The 14,963-nt window shown below is 43.6% G+C and overlaps 1 protein-coding gene across 1 annotated transcript; it reads right to left on the bottom strand.

Moving 5' to 3' along the window:
• Window positions 1-528: 528 nt before the first annotated feature.
• On the bottom strand, window positions 529-12,551 carry SARAF (store-operated calcium entry associated regulatory factor). The gene is made up of 6 exons (XM_066617885.1): window positions 12,327-12,551; window positions 11,687-11,865; window positions 9,880-10,315; window positions 9,050-9,149; window positions 4,494-4,615; window positions 529-3,920 (listed from the first exon to the last, which is right to left on the bottom strand). The coding sequence occupies exons 1-6, from the start codon at window positions 12,412-12,414 to the stop codon at window positions 3,895-3,897; spliced, it is 951 nt and encodes a 316-aa protein (XP_066473982.1). The 5' UTR covers window positions 12,415-12,551; the 3' UTR covers window positions 529-3,894.
• Between the last annotated feature and the right edge of the window lie 2,412 nt (window positions 12,552-14,963).

Genomic DNA, 14,963 nt, shown 5'->3' with positions numbered 1-14,963 from the left:
CTAAAAAACATAAGTATCTACAACTTTAAGAACTGAGGTAGATCAACAGGTACTTTCAGATCAAAGTTACATCAGTTACACTGGTTTGAAGAGCTATCTGCTGTAGCTTTGTCCTTTGAAAATGCCTACCAAAGTAGTACACAAAACACCAGGTGAGAACAGCTTTATTTGACTAAGAACATAAGAACAGCCCCACTGGATCAGGCCATAGGCCCATCTAGTCCAGCTTCCTGTATCTCACAGCAGCCCACCAAATGCCCCAGGGAGCACACCAGAAAACAGGAGACCTGCATCCTGGTGCCCTCCCTTGGATGTGACATAGCAGCCCACTGTCAGCCCCACATTGTTCATTTCAATGTCAACTTATAGTAGTATTTGTTGCTTTGACTCATAGACAATTGGGGTGATTGGCTCATGTTTTCATGTTTGGTAGGAGAGCCTGAAATATCAGGGATATTGGAACTTGATACCCCCAAAATGCAGGGATTTTTGATGGCTGCACAACTGAAAAGAATCCTAAACTGAGAGTGAAATCTTATACATGTTTATTCAGAAGTCTCATTTTATTGTGGGGCTTACTCCCAGATATGCTTGCATAGAATTGTGGCCCAACACAGATACAAATGGTCAAGGATGACTTTATTATACTCATCAACAAAATTTAACCTTTACAATGGGACTTACTTCCAGTGAAGTGTGTGTATGCTGCAATCCTGTAAATTTCATTGGAGTAAACCCTACTGAACACAATGGGATATTTCTGAGTAGACATAGATGTGCTGTTAAAATGTATTGCCAGCTGTTAAGTCGATGATGTAAATTACTGTTTGGATAATCTGTCTCATTATTTCACTTTCCTTAGTTGTATTTCTTTTAATTGAAAATCTTGAATAAACATAGTTTTAAAATTAGAAAAGGGAGAATCAGAACTTTTTGATGGCCACAAGCAAGCTGTTTTTCAGTGGTTGTGCATCAGTACTGATATTTGCATTGAAGAACCCTGATTAGCTTGGAGGAATTCCAGAGTTCCCAGGAATACAGTACAGTTTGAAAATGACGCAAGTACAGTCCTATGGCTTGTTGATCTTTGATGTTGCAATTTGTCAGAACTGGTGGAGGTGGGAACCAGACTCTTCTTTAGGTGTTCTACAAGAATACTGTTCAAATACACATCAGATAGTGAGAGAAATACTGAGGGGGTGTGATTCACATGTCCATTTTGAGTAGTGATGTCATGATAAAGTTATCAGGTGAGGAGGAACATGCAGTAGGAAGGATGCAGGTTCAAAGGTTGAACATTAATATTCTTGTGCCTTCATTACTTTAGCTCACAACAATCCACATGCCTTGCAGCACTGTCCCCATGGAATACTGAGCACCTCTGCTTCCCCTAACTTACTGGAGAATGAAGAGGAGGGACTCAATAGTTGGAAGGTGATGGAACTGGTGTTTTTGATGTCCAGTGTCACTGGTAGAAGAGTTTGATAAAGGTGTTGTTTACCTTACTCAGAAGTTAGCCTATTGTGTTCAGTAGGACTTGGGGTGTAAACCTATCTTACTCACTAGAAACAAACACCTCTAGCCATCAGTATCTATTTCTCCTCCCTGTCTGGGACCAGGAAGGCTACATACAAATGTTCTGAAGCCATACCTGGCTACAGGGAAGGAATAGATGTGGGTGAATAAACTGAATATTAATTCAATCAAGTCAAAGAGGCTGTTGGTCAGCAGAGGAGCCCATTCAGGTTTGGTCAGGGTTGCCATCTCATTAAGGGATCCTGGATCTGGCCTTAATCTTGGAATTCTAGGCTGTGACTGTGACCAGGAGTGTATCTGTCCACCTTTGGTTGCTGTGCCCTTTCCTGAAGGCGGCAGATCTGGCCAGAGTAACCCATACCTTAGCCACATTTCAACTGGACTATTGTAACATGCTCTGCTTAGGAACGGGTTTGAAAATGGCCTGGAAATGTCAACTGGTCAGAATGGGGCAGCCAGGGAACTTTCTGGAGCTTGTTGGTCACACTGACTCCACGGAGAAATACAGCCCAGTCCTTTCCAGACTTCAGATGGGAATTTCAGCTGGCTTTTTATTGCAATTTTTCTACTGGGAGTTTTGTTTTGGTCTGTTCTTTTGGTTATAATTATTTATGTGGTTTTCTTTAGGAAAAAAATTGTTAGTTGCCTTGATAGTCCTTTTGGGGACGGAAAGGCAGGATATAAATATTTAAAATAAAGACACAATTTAAAAATACAAACATGTATACTTCTAGAGAGGAGGGAAGTGAAGATGACAGTCACAATGTTTATTTCCAGTAAGGTTAGGAAAGAGGGTTGTGACAAAGGAACTGGTACCATATCGATTGTTAGTTTCAAGAGAACCAAAGGCAGGAATGACAGTACAAAGGAAGAGGTTTCAGAGCATATTATATCACCCTTGACCTACCATGCCAAATCAGTAATGGCCACATCTGTGCTGGGAAGTAGTAACTTGTTACTGCTTAAGTAGCTGATGTTGGATGCCGACGCCCATCCATATTAAAACGCTCATTGACCTGGTTGGATGAGTCTTTTGATACAGACTGGGATGTAGATTTACATTCAGGGTAACTAAAGATGCACAACGAATTGTGCATTACCAAAACTGGATTGGAATTTTAGTTCTGGAGGTATCTCAAGTCTCTGTGCAATTTAAAACACCAAATTAAAGAAGTGTGAAATATGTCTGCAGTCCACAATGACCACAATTCCAATTTGCTGCCATCTACTATTGTACTGAATAACAGCCCAATCCTGAGCTGCCTGGGATGCCCAGGCTCGGTGGCATCGAGAAGGGCTGCTGCCGGCTCCTGTGCCTCTCGGGCTACTGAGGGAGGCGCCTCGAAAGAAGGGGACTTTCGTCCCCTTCTCCCAGATAAGGTAAGCAGCCCCACAATGGGACTACTCACTTTACTTTTACATGAGTGCTTTGGATCCTGCGGAATAGAGCTCCGCGGACCTGCCTCCCTCACCCCCAGGCACGTCTCCCACCTGCCCCTGGCACACCTCCGCCCGTCCTCTCTCCGCCCCTCCCCGGAACGCTGCCTCCCCGCTCCCGCCTACCGTGCCACGGCTCAGCAGTCTGAGAGACTGCCAAGCTGTGGAAGCTGGGCAACTGCCCCGCGCTAGCCCAGCACCAGCTGGCACTGAGTTAGCACAGGTGGGAGCCTGGCGGTGAGGCTTGCAAACGTGCCTCATGGCACGTTTGCAACAGCACTTGGCGGCATGGAGACATGCTGCCAAGCACAGCATTGGGCTCCAAGCTGTTTAAAACATTGTTAAATCTCTAAATTTCCCTTCAACTCTTACATGGGCATAAGAGTCAGAATCAAGGAAAATCTTTTAGATGAGCAGAGCACACACACTGAGTCTTCTCTGCCTTTTTCATCCTTACCAATTGTCCCTTATTCTACAGCAGAGGCCACTTTGGAAACTTCCCCACATTTCAGGGAAGGAAGCTCCTATCACAAAAAGGGATCTTGGAAACTCTAGGGAACTCTAGCTGCTCAGGAGTAAGTACTATTCATTTCTTTAAAAATGCATGTGTTGGCAGCCCAAGAACACTTACAACCGGAGTTTCAACTAAATAAGTTAACATAGGTTAAGGCTCATTGCTTTCAACAGGACTTTCCATTTCTCAATGGCTTCACATTGAATTTTTGCACATTTCTTGTTTTCTTTTCAAAACAGCATCCCTTTCTACCTCAAATCTAACAACATGTTATTATAAAAGCTGAAATATGAATATGTACAACTGAATCTAAAGTTGGGCTCCAACAAGTCATCCATCATGTAGATTTAAACAGGTTTTGGAATTGCTGAACAACTGCTTTTATTTACTTGCTCAGGAGCCAAACTTCATCTTCTTTTTGTGTCTCCAAAACCTACAAAGGAGAAAAAAAAGTATTGTCAGTGAACTATGTAGTAATTGTGAGGGAATGAATTAGCAGGATGGATTTAAATCAAGGACTTTTGATGATGCTATATAAATAATCCAACCAGAGATTTTAATCCCTCACAGTGTAAACCATGTTTACAGTGCATAATAATCAGTTATAATAATCAGTTACTAGAACAATTAATATTGCATTACAACTAAATATACTTTAATATAACCTGAAACACAATCCATAATTCTGAGACTTGGAGAGCACCGCTGAGGCATCCATGGACTTCCTGCACCCCCCAGGAGGCCTGCACTTTGCTTGTTAAGTTAAAAAAGTTTGATCCCCAGCAGCGGCACAATCCTGACGATCACACCACTGCTTTCACACCTCACCCAAGAAGACTTACAGGATCCCAACTTCCAGGGAGAGTAATTTGGGAACTGCTGTTTAAGAATAAGTAAACATTCATTTCAACAGGACATAAATACCACTCTTTTCCCTGAAGAGAAGTTGATGCAATGCTCTATGAGAGCAGCCAGGAATATCAAGGCAATGGATGTTGTATCTTACCAGAGGTGGCCCTTGTTCCTGAAGATGTTGAGGAACCACTTGAGGAACGGAATGATGGGGGTGGAGCAGACGGACCAGCCCATGTGTTGTATAAAGGCGAATGTGAGTAGTGTGTAGGTGACCTAGAGGAAAAATGTTTTAAAGCATTATAGTGGACACTGTCAAGAACACATCTTCCTGAGAGTAGCAATATACTGGTTTTGAAATAGTAAGATAACCTACAAAAGAAGGGAATGGTAGTTTTGCCAGAAGCATCTCACCTGCAAAAAAACTCACAGTAGAAATAGGAAGCCCCCCCCCCCAATTGACTCATCTTAAGAAACATATTTCTACCTAAATCAGGGGTGTCAAACGTGTTTCATACCGAGGGCCGAATAGCATTCATGATGCCTGCTGAGGACCAGAAGTGATGCCATTAGGGAGAAAATGATGTCATTAATCAGGCCATAACCAAAAACAAGCACTTTTTTGCAGGAACTCATTAGCTGCAAACAATAGAAGAGAAAATATGCAAATCTTGATCATATTTCAAGATATGGGAGAACCCGATTTTCATGTGGGCTGCTGTTTCAGCAGTAACATCTCAGCACTGCTCAGCAGCTGAGAGCTGGATAAAAAGCTTCCATGGGCCACATCAGGCCCCCGGGCCTTATGATTGACACCCCTGACCTAGCAACTGCTTCAAATTGCAGGTGAACCTAGGAACAGGAAGCTGGCCGATAAGGAGTCAGACCCTTGGATTGTCTAGGTCCATATTGTCAGCCCAGACTGACAGCAGCCCTCCAAGGTTTCAGGTAAGAATTTTCCCCTGTCCGACCAGGAGATACTAGGGTTAAACCTAGGACCTTTTGCATGTGCTCTGTACTGATCTCCTCCCCAACCTTCTCATGGTTTCATTAAAAAACAAAAAATATATTTCAGTTTCAAAAAACAAAAACATCCTCCAAAGAACTGACTGGCCAGTTTGCCACTCTTGGGCTGGATCCAAGGGTGTTACAGATGGCCAGCGCAATCGGCAAGAGTTGCAGGGAGCCCTGCGTAGCCCTCTGCAGGGCTCCCCAATGCTTGAAATGTTTAAAAAAGGTTTCAGAAATCACTTCTGGTTTTGCGTTGATTTGCATTTTCTGAACATTCTAAGCATTGGGGAACCCTGCAGAGAGCTACACAGGGCTCCCCGCAACTCCTGATGATTGTGCTGGTCATCTGTAAGTAAAAACAACCTTCTTTGCTCCCCTGGGATCATGTCATTGCCCTTGTCCCCTCCCCCACAAAGACTTACTTTGGGAGTAAAACTTCCGCTGGGCTAGTACAAGAAGCTTGAATAAAGAAGGGGAAAATAAACCAGAACTCTTTCCTCAAGAAACTGCTTGCAATAATGTTTAAACCGAACAACTGCTTGGAGGCTTACTTTAGTTATTGTTGAGACTTGTATATTTTTTTTCCTGTTGGTCATTTGAGCAGTGCCTGGAGTGCTGGCAGCCACTAGGAATGCTGTTTTTTTTTTTTTCTCCAGAATGCATCAGGCAATGACCCTACCTCACATATCCTGGAGAAACAAATGGTAATTAGCAGCAGACGATTGCAGAGAAAACAACCAGCACTTCAAGCATGGATAGCAGCAGAGTGCTGGCAAGAAGGAAGGTTAAAAGAGACAGAAATTCTACTGCTGCCATTACCCAGCCTAGATAAACACTGCAGAACTCTGCTCACAGTAGATCATCTATTGCTACCAGAACTCTGGATACAATCCAATGAATGTATCACGATTTGCGACAAGCAACATAACATCAAAATACTACAGCTACATCTCTATAACGGACAGTAAACACTCCTGCATTCACAACTGTAACTTTTAGAAAAGGTGATCTGCTGAAACCAGTGGACTTTAACTTCAGCGTCATGTTGAGAAGAGAACCATTGCCTCACAGAACACAATTGTCCTTGCAAACTGCACTTCCCCATAGATTACCTTCAGGGATTTGTTCTGGTCCCTTACTAGTTTATTAACTGAATCAGAAGAACTCTAATGAGTCACCAAGATAAACAAGAGCATCCCCAAGAAAAGCTGACAAGGTTTTTTAAAATTTTAGTGCATATGTAGCAGAAAAATATCTAACAGCCCAATTCAGGGGTGTCAAACATAAGGCCTGGGGGTCGGATGCGGCCCGCAGAAGCTTTTTATCTGGCCCTCAGGCTTTCATCTGCTAAGCAGTGCTGAGGTGTTACTTCTGAAAGGGCAGCCCACATGAAAATTTGGCTCTCCCATATCTTGAAATATGATCAAGATCAGCATATTTTCTCTTCTGTCATTTGCAGCTAATGAGGTTCTAAGTGAGAAAAAGTGCTTATTTTTGGTTATGACCTGTTTAATGACATCATTTCCTGCCTAATGACATCACTTCCGGCCCTCAGCAGGCATCACAAATGCTATTTGGTCCTTGGTTTGAAACAAGTTTGACACCCCTGGCCCAATCCTAACTGTGCTGCCCATGGCATGATACGGTGGCCCCAAAAAGGCTGCAACCTATGTGGGCAGATTGGCATCCAGAGGTCCTCTGGGGCTTGAGTGCCTTGTGTCAAGCACCAGCAGCCTCTATGGGTCTACTTGAAGCCACACCAGCTCAATTACTGATGCAGAAGCAAGAAGCTCTGTGTAGGGCTTTCACACCTAGGACAGACGTTAGGATGCAGCGGAGGCCTCCTCCACCATCCCTGCTCCCCTCCTGGGCCTGAACTGCCCTCATCCCCATCCTCCCCCACCTCAGAACTCATCCTGGTCAGTGGGCACTGCTGCGATGTCAGCAAAGGCCTCGCCGCCAGCGGCACTAGCCTCTACACTGTCACAACCTGCTTTACAGCATGTTTGTGATGGCGTGTATACTCATCCAGTCAGCAGGAGCTGGTTTAGGATTCAGTTACCCATCGGGGGGCATACGGAAAAAGTATAAAGAAAGGACAACATTAGCAAAGCACAAAAAACAGACAAAACACCCAAATATTAGGCACTATACAAACCATATTTTTAAAAAAGAGAGGATCTAGTCGAGAGGCTTACAATTTGATTAAGGGCACAATCCTAACCTGTGCTGGAACAGGCAAGCCAAGCGGCTTGTGCTGTATCCAGCTCAAGATAGGGGCCAAGAGTGGCTCAACCAGAGGCAAAGGGAAACATTTTCCCTTACTCCTGAGAAAGGCGCCCTTTCCCCTATGGGTCTCCTCTGACTTGCACCACCTCTTGAGGTAGCACAAGTCCAAGGACAGCAGAGCTATTTGAAGCTGCTCTGTTCTTCCTGGGAACGGGGGTCCCAGCCCCACCTCTCGCTTCCCGCCCAGGAACACCTCCCTCCCGCCTCCCCCGCCTCCCTTTGCTCCTCGTGTTGGCCCAGGCAAGCCAACGCAACCCGCGTGGAGGAAGCTGGCATGGAGGCTTGCATCAGCCTCAGCAGGCCGGCACTTCTTTGCGCACCGCCACGGCTTCCTCCTAAGGAGGCGCAAACATGCCTTACGGCATGTTTGTAGCCCTCCTGGGCCAACGAAAGGGACTTGCGTCGGTCCTTGGGCACCTTTGGATTGCGCCCTTAGACAATAAATCCCCAAATTGGTCTAAATTGGAGAAGACAAAAAACAGTTCCATAAATATAGTCCCATAAATACAGAGCAACTTTAAAAGATGCATGAACACCAAAATAGGGATAGAGAACAGAGAGAACTTAATAAAGCTTCAGAAGAACACTAGTGAAGTAAAGTGCATGTTATCAAAATGAGAAAGGGAAAAGATAAACCCAGTAACTAGAACCTGAAATTGGGGACAGATGACCACTTTTACATGCAACAAATATACTGTAGACAGCAGAATGTGAAAAAGATACCAGATGCTCAAGTAGAGAATACAGAAGACCAGTTCAAAGAGCAGGACAATCGTGATGGGACTTTTAATGAAAAAGCCAAGCCAAGCAGATTTTAAGGACTCCTTATATTGGAAACAGATTCTACTAAAGTTGCCATTCCAAAGCAGTTCAACAACCAAGTCCTCCAGAAAGTTCAGTTTATGCCTTTGTGACCAACACTGAAGCTGAAATGATTTCATCAGAACGATGCTGTGTTATGCAATTGCAAGGCAATTACAAGAGATGCAAGCTAGCTAATGAGGCATTCATTGCATCATTAATGGAGCGTGGTGTATGTCAAGGACAGCTGACTACTGCATTCTCTGATGACCAATGTAGATAGCAGGCCATGGGCTTGAAGTGTACTTTGCCATATTAACTCAATCTTTTGTAACCTATTAGGTGCTAAATGATGAGATCTCCAAGTTACTGATGGTTGGATCATTCTGCACAAAACTTGAAATGATACAGAACGAATGCATGGGATAAGTATTTCTCATAGCTTTTAAAATCAAATGCTGCTCTTTTAATCACTGAATTTGTAAGGAATATTATGATTCAAAATTAGATATTTCTGTTCCTCCATACCAGCTGCTCTCCCCCTTCTTTTATGGAAGCAGGAAGGATTGTTGGCAAAAGAAAATAAAAATGGAAAGTCATAGAAGTTACCTCCGGTTTCCAAACATGTATCCAAGTAGCCCTCCAGCACCTAGTCCAGTCCAGAATCCAGGCCCTGAATTTGAATCATAACTGGAACTCCCAGCAGCTCCTTCAAATAAAAAGATACAGACTTACAACAAAGAATTGAAACCAAAGCTCTTTCATTAAGTATTTGTTTTAACAATTCACAACCAGAAACTTTCAACCTTCCCCCCCCTCACGTGCTACATTTTCAAAGTATCATTTTCTGCAGGAATGACTCCTGGGGGAGGACTGAGCAGCTCACCACTTCAACTATCTGAAGCTACTATTCTCCATTTCAGAGAAAGATCAGCTTAAAGACCATTTGACAGATCACCTTACTAGTAAAGTGGAATCACATCTATGCTTCCATCACTGCCAACATTACATATTAATGTATCTTCCCTTATAGTTATAAGTATAGAACAACATGGAGGGAACAGAAGAGCGCATCTATGGAGAACAATCCAACTGGCACCATGGTGATCGTGCACCAATCTGCAGTGCAGAAGGGGAAGCGCGGCTGGTGCAGTATACATCACATCCACAACACCCTTTTCAAGAATATTGTTTCCCGTGCTTTAGACTGAAGTGCCAAATCAGAAGCACAAAGAGGTCTCATAAGATGCGGGAAAGCAACAATAACAATGTTTCTGTGGCTTTGAGTCAGGCCTAACTCAATGTTATTATTATTATAAACTAGAATAATTAAAATTTTGTTATACAAACTCCCCAACAGCAGGTATCATTAAGTCCCCTTTTGGGCATCATAGCCAGTATTTTATGTTCGTGTTGTCCCATGTAGGTAAAAACTTCACCTGCAAAGTTTGACTTAAATCCTGGTGGAGGTGGGCTTTGGTGGGCTTGCCCATAGGTTCCCGAATTAAATCCTGGTGGTGGTGGGTTTCGATGATCCTGCCCATATGTACCTGTAGAGCCGTCACCATAAGCGAAACCATATTGTGGCCGGTTATCACAGAGGAATAGCTTGTAGACACCATAAACAAGGACCCCAAATAATATTATCAGAACTACTCCAGCACCGGAAGCTAATGAATCATGAGATGTTGTAGAATGGTAATTGTCACCAAAGAAGTTAGTTTTTTGCTGTCCTCCCTTTGTTAACTCCAAAGTGTACTGCAAGCCACATGATCCTTTTAAGATGTAAGGGTCATCTGGGTAATCGTAACCCTCACAGCTTACTTCAATTTTTCCAAAGCGATATGAATTCTCCAAGTCTGCTTTACATTCCCACTGAAAAAAAAAAAACAGGAGTCATGTGATTTTTGCTTTCTGCAAGCACAATCAAACCAACCACAGAATTTAAAATTTTAAAAACTGCATGTGAAAGTTACAGTATTTTTTATATTCCACAAGTTGGTTCCAGTTCCCAAAGGGCTTTTACACGAAAATAATGTTGAGAAATTTGAACATCAGTTCTTGCAAGAGGAGAATGTCTAATGTTTGAATTCTGTAACCATCAAACACTGACAAAGGGCCCAATCCCATCCAACTTTCCAGCACTGATGCAGCCGCAAAGCAGTTCCAAGGTAAGGAAACAAGCATTCCCTGACCTCAAGGAGGCCTCTATTACTGCCCACCCCCCACTGCAGGATGCAGCTCATGCTCTGTTGGCATGGTTGCATCAGTGCTGGAAAGTTGGATAGGACTGGGTTTTTAATTTTCCATTATTGATATTCAGTAAATCTGCTTACTCTCAGTGATGCCTAATATATTAGACTTAAATACAGCCTTCATCTAAAAAAATGGCCCTCAAATGAAATTTCAAAGAAATCAGCAATTTTTCATAGAAACTGTATTATAAAGTATAAAATTCATTGGCAAAGGAGGCATCCAAGCTTGTGTTCCAAGTCAAGCAGCAGGCATCACATGCAGTTCATGCCAGCCTCCTCCCTTGCCTGAAAAGAACCAGTTTGCTTTACATCACAAATCACTGTCTTTTGGAAGCACTGTGTCTATGCCTGATCCCTACTGAAAGGAAGGCACTGCTTGTTTCTTTCCTAACGATGACTCAGCAGGATGCCATATCCAATGGCAAATACTTATTTGAACTTTCTACATGCCTCATTTTTTCCAATCCCTGTTCTGTATTAAAAGCTTTCAGTATTATTATTATTAACAGTATTTATATACCGCTTTTCAACTAAAAGTTCACAAAGCGGTTTACAGAGAAAAATCAAATAACTAAATGGCTATACCAGCAAATTATCTTCAAGGCTCAATATACTCAACACTGAGATTAAAAAAAAAAAACACTGATGATATTAAAGACTTTAGAGCAAGAGTTCTTTTTAAACTTTTCAGTACCACAACCCACCTCATCCTCCTTGGTGCGTCACAACACAATGATCCTTGCAGTGCCACAATGCCTTACTGGGGGCCCCCTTATGCTGCTTCCAGGTCACGACAGACCGGCAACCCACTCCATTGGCCTCTGCAGGCCCCAGAATGCCCCGCAAAAATAACCAGAAGCAATCCAGCGCACATGGGACTGTGACCCACCAGTGAGGTCATTTAACCTGTACATACTTAGGAGGGGAAGACCTCAAATGGAGTTTACTCAGCCAATGGCTTTCATTCATTTAAGTTTTAAAGTGAATGTACCTGTACATCATAGCCATCCCAGCCTCTGTTGTAACACTGGACGACGTCAGGTTTGTATGCCCCACATCCAGCTGTGCCTCCGGTGCATTGCAACTGGAGAACTGGAGATGTCCGTCGATAATTTGTGTTCCGGCCTGAATAAAGTGTCAGGGCTTGGACTTCTCGCAACAAGATTTTATCTGAAAAACATATACTGATACTGAATACATAAAAGAACACATATTAAAGTTGTATATAGAGATATTAGGGTTGGTTTCCCCAAAATAAATTGTATTAAAAGCCAACAGAAAATTACTGCTGTGATTGTGATCTTTTGTCTTCCTTTGTCAAATCCCAAATCTTGATGAAACAAGGAATACAGCTTCAAGGTTCTCCAGTGCCTGAACACTTAGCATGGGAAGACTAAAACCCAATATTTTGTATGGGTTTTTTGCTTGGATTGTAAAGCACCATGTATTTATAGATGCTGCTACATAGTGAAACAGAGAACTACTGCTAGATCAGACTAGCAGTAGTTCTCTCTTCCCTCTGCCGGAGACCCTCCTCATCCTCGCCACTGACACTAATGCCAGCCGTTCAAAGCCTCCCCAAGCCCCAGGGCGGGGAAGGGCCAGGACGTCAGGCTCCCGCAGCCACTCACCCTGCTCCGCCCAGCCCCACGCCGCTCCGCCGGCCGTCAGGACCACCAACAGCGGCACCAGCAGCCGCCTGGGCGGCCCCACCATCATCGCTCAGCCTCTCCCTCGACCGCTCAGGCCCACAGCCTCCTCCGTCTGTGGCGCAAGTGCTGCGTCACCACGCCCGGCGCCTCCGACTGGTCCGCCTCCGCCGCCGTCCTCCGGCCGCCCTCCTCCCCGGCCAGCAAGGCCAGTCCCCCAGCAGGGCCCCGTCTTTGGGGGTTGTTCCTTCTCTCCCCGCCTTTCCGGCATGCACAGCCAATGAGCGGAGAGGAACGTGTCCAAGCAGCCAATGGTTGGGCACCTCCGAACGCGTTGACATTGTATTGGCTCGTTAGACAACAGCCTCTCCCTTCATTGGCTGGAAGTCCACGGAAGGCGGGACAAAAGTGACAAACTGCCTGATAAAACCCCAAAGACAGATGTGTCTTGCCTCTGCACGTTGGCAGTGAATAGCTAGCCAGCTAGATAGATCTATATCTATATATGTGTATATATGTATAGATACACCACTCTTCTTCACTGTATATATATGATAGTGAAGAAGAGTGAAGCGTATGTATATATATATAGATAAGAACATAAAATATAGATATATAAAATGTGTGTATATAAAAGATTGCCAACTGATCAGACAAAAAAAGACTCTAGATTCTGTACCTCTAAGGGTAGCTTAAGAGCCGAAATCAGCAGGTGAAGTTTTTCAGGGCATGGAAGTAAAATAAAGTCTGTAGATTGAGGGCCTAATCCTATCCAATGTTCCAGCACCGGTGTAGCCACAATGCCACCCCAAGGTAAGGGCACAAATGTTCCCATACCTTAAGGAGGCCTCTGTGACTGCCTCCCCACCACAGGATGCAGTGCATGCTCTACAGACATAGCCTCACCAGCACTGGAAAACTGGATAGGATTGGGCCCTAAGCTGTTAACTTAAAGGCACAAAACCAAGTTAATTGAGCACTTTGCAACCATAAACCTAGTGAGATTTCCTTTTTAGCAAGGCCATCATACCAAGGATATTTAATAAATATACCACAAAAACAATTTGCTTTCTGAATGTAAAACCAGCATGAATAGATAGCTAGGATTGCATTTTAAAGTTGCTCACTTGGAAGTTCCACATTCTGATGCACAATTATCGATGAGTCAGCCGTCTACAATGCACTCCTCTGCACACTGCCTTGGCAGTAATTACTCACTCATTATACTTCATGAGCTCTACAAAGCAAATATGCCTATGATTAAACTGTAGCAGCAGATCCTAGCCATGTTTGTCACTGTGAGAATTGCAAGTGAATCTTGCTTCTGTATGAGCTGCAATCCTAAACACCATTCCTAGGAAATATATCTAAACAAACAGGAAATGAATCCAGTTTAATAAATCCATTAAAATTCAGTTTAAATGAAGAAGGAATTGCTTCTGAATAAATATATTCAGAAACAGTGTCAATCTGTGTAACCTTGCAACCCTGTCCAGTGTATGTTTACTACTCTTGTACAATGGGATTTACTTTCATGTCAGTGTACAGCTTAAAAACATTATTAAAAACACACTGAACATAAGAGCTGCTGTTTTGGTTCTTTATAGGAAGCAGAAGCAACAGCATAATGATCTGCAGTGGATATTGCCATACTGTTTTTTTTACTTCATACTGTACTTTCAATGAAATTGATTTACACTACTTCCTGTATCCCAAATGCTTTATTAATAAAGTATGCACAAGAATTTATACCACAAAACATGAAACAAAGAAGATATTCATTCAGGGTTTTGGGGTACGTTACAAGCAAAGGAAATCTCTATGTGCATCCTCGTTGATGGGTTGCCTGTTCATAAAACTATGGGGCAATTTCACATATAGGCCTATGCGCTGGTAGAACTGCTAATTCCACCTAGCATGATTTCTTGGATGGAAGTTAGACCAGCTTTGAGATCCCAAAAGGAAATAGGTGTCTGCTTCTGGACTTGCCCCACCATCTCGGGACTTCAGCTGTCCCATTACAACCTTGGCAGGGGAGCAGCCATCAGCACCAGACAGCCAACGCATGACTATACGTCCAGTTCTCCCACTGTCTCCCAAGCCATCAAAGCACATGGTTGGCTGCTCTTTGGAGGAAGAGGGCCTTCTAATGCTAATGCAATGCTGCCTCTTTAATTCCAAAGCTGGACCAGATGGAGCTAATGGTGAGGATGGGAGAGAGACAGCTCAGGAAGGGAAGGGTCCAGGGGTTCATAAGGCAATCAGGGCCAGTAATGACAGGTCACTGGCGAGGCTATCTGATGGGTGTTCTGAGGTGAAGCAACCCTCTTCCTGCTGATGAAGTTTGAGGTCTAGTGGAGAGATATTTGTTGTTGAGCCAGCAGCAGCGCCATTTGTTTTTGCTCCTCCTTCTCGGGGGCCAGGAAGAACTTCGACACCATGTTGAGCGCACCTTTCTCAGCTCAGAGGATGGAGAAACTTAACAGTAGTATTTGCTGCTTTGACTTATAGAAAATTGAGGTGATTAGCTCTTTGTATGTGGTGGAAGAGTCTGAAAGCTCAGCGATATTGGAGCAAGGTACCAATGTCCTTGCATAGTTATAAAGAACCTTAAATTAT

Source organism: Tiliqua scincoides, chromosome 2 (assembly GCF_035046505.1).
Source record: "Tiliqua scincoides isolate rTilSci1 chromosome 2, rTilSci1.hap2, whole genome shotgun sequence".
Classification (NCBI taxonomy): Eukaryota; Metazoa; Chordata; class Lepidosauria; order Squamata; family Scincidae; genus Tiliqua; species Tiliqua scincoides.
Note: the sequence above shows the minus strand (reverse complement) of the source record. Positions and strands in the feature narration are given on the sequence as shown.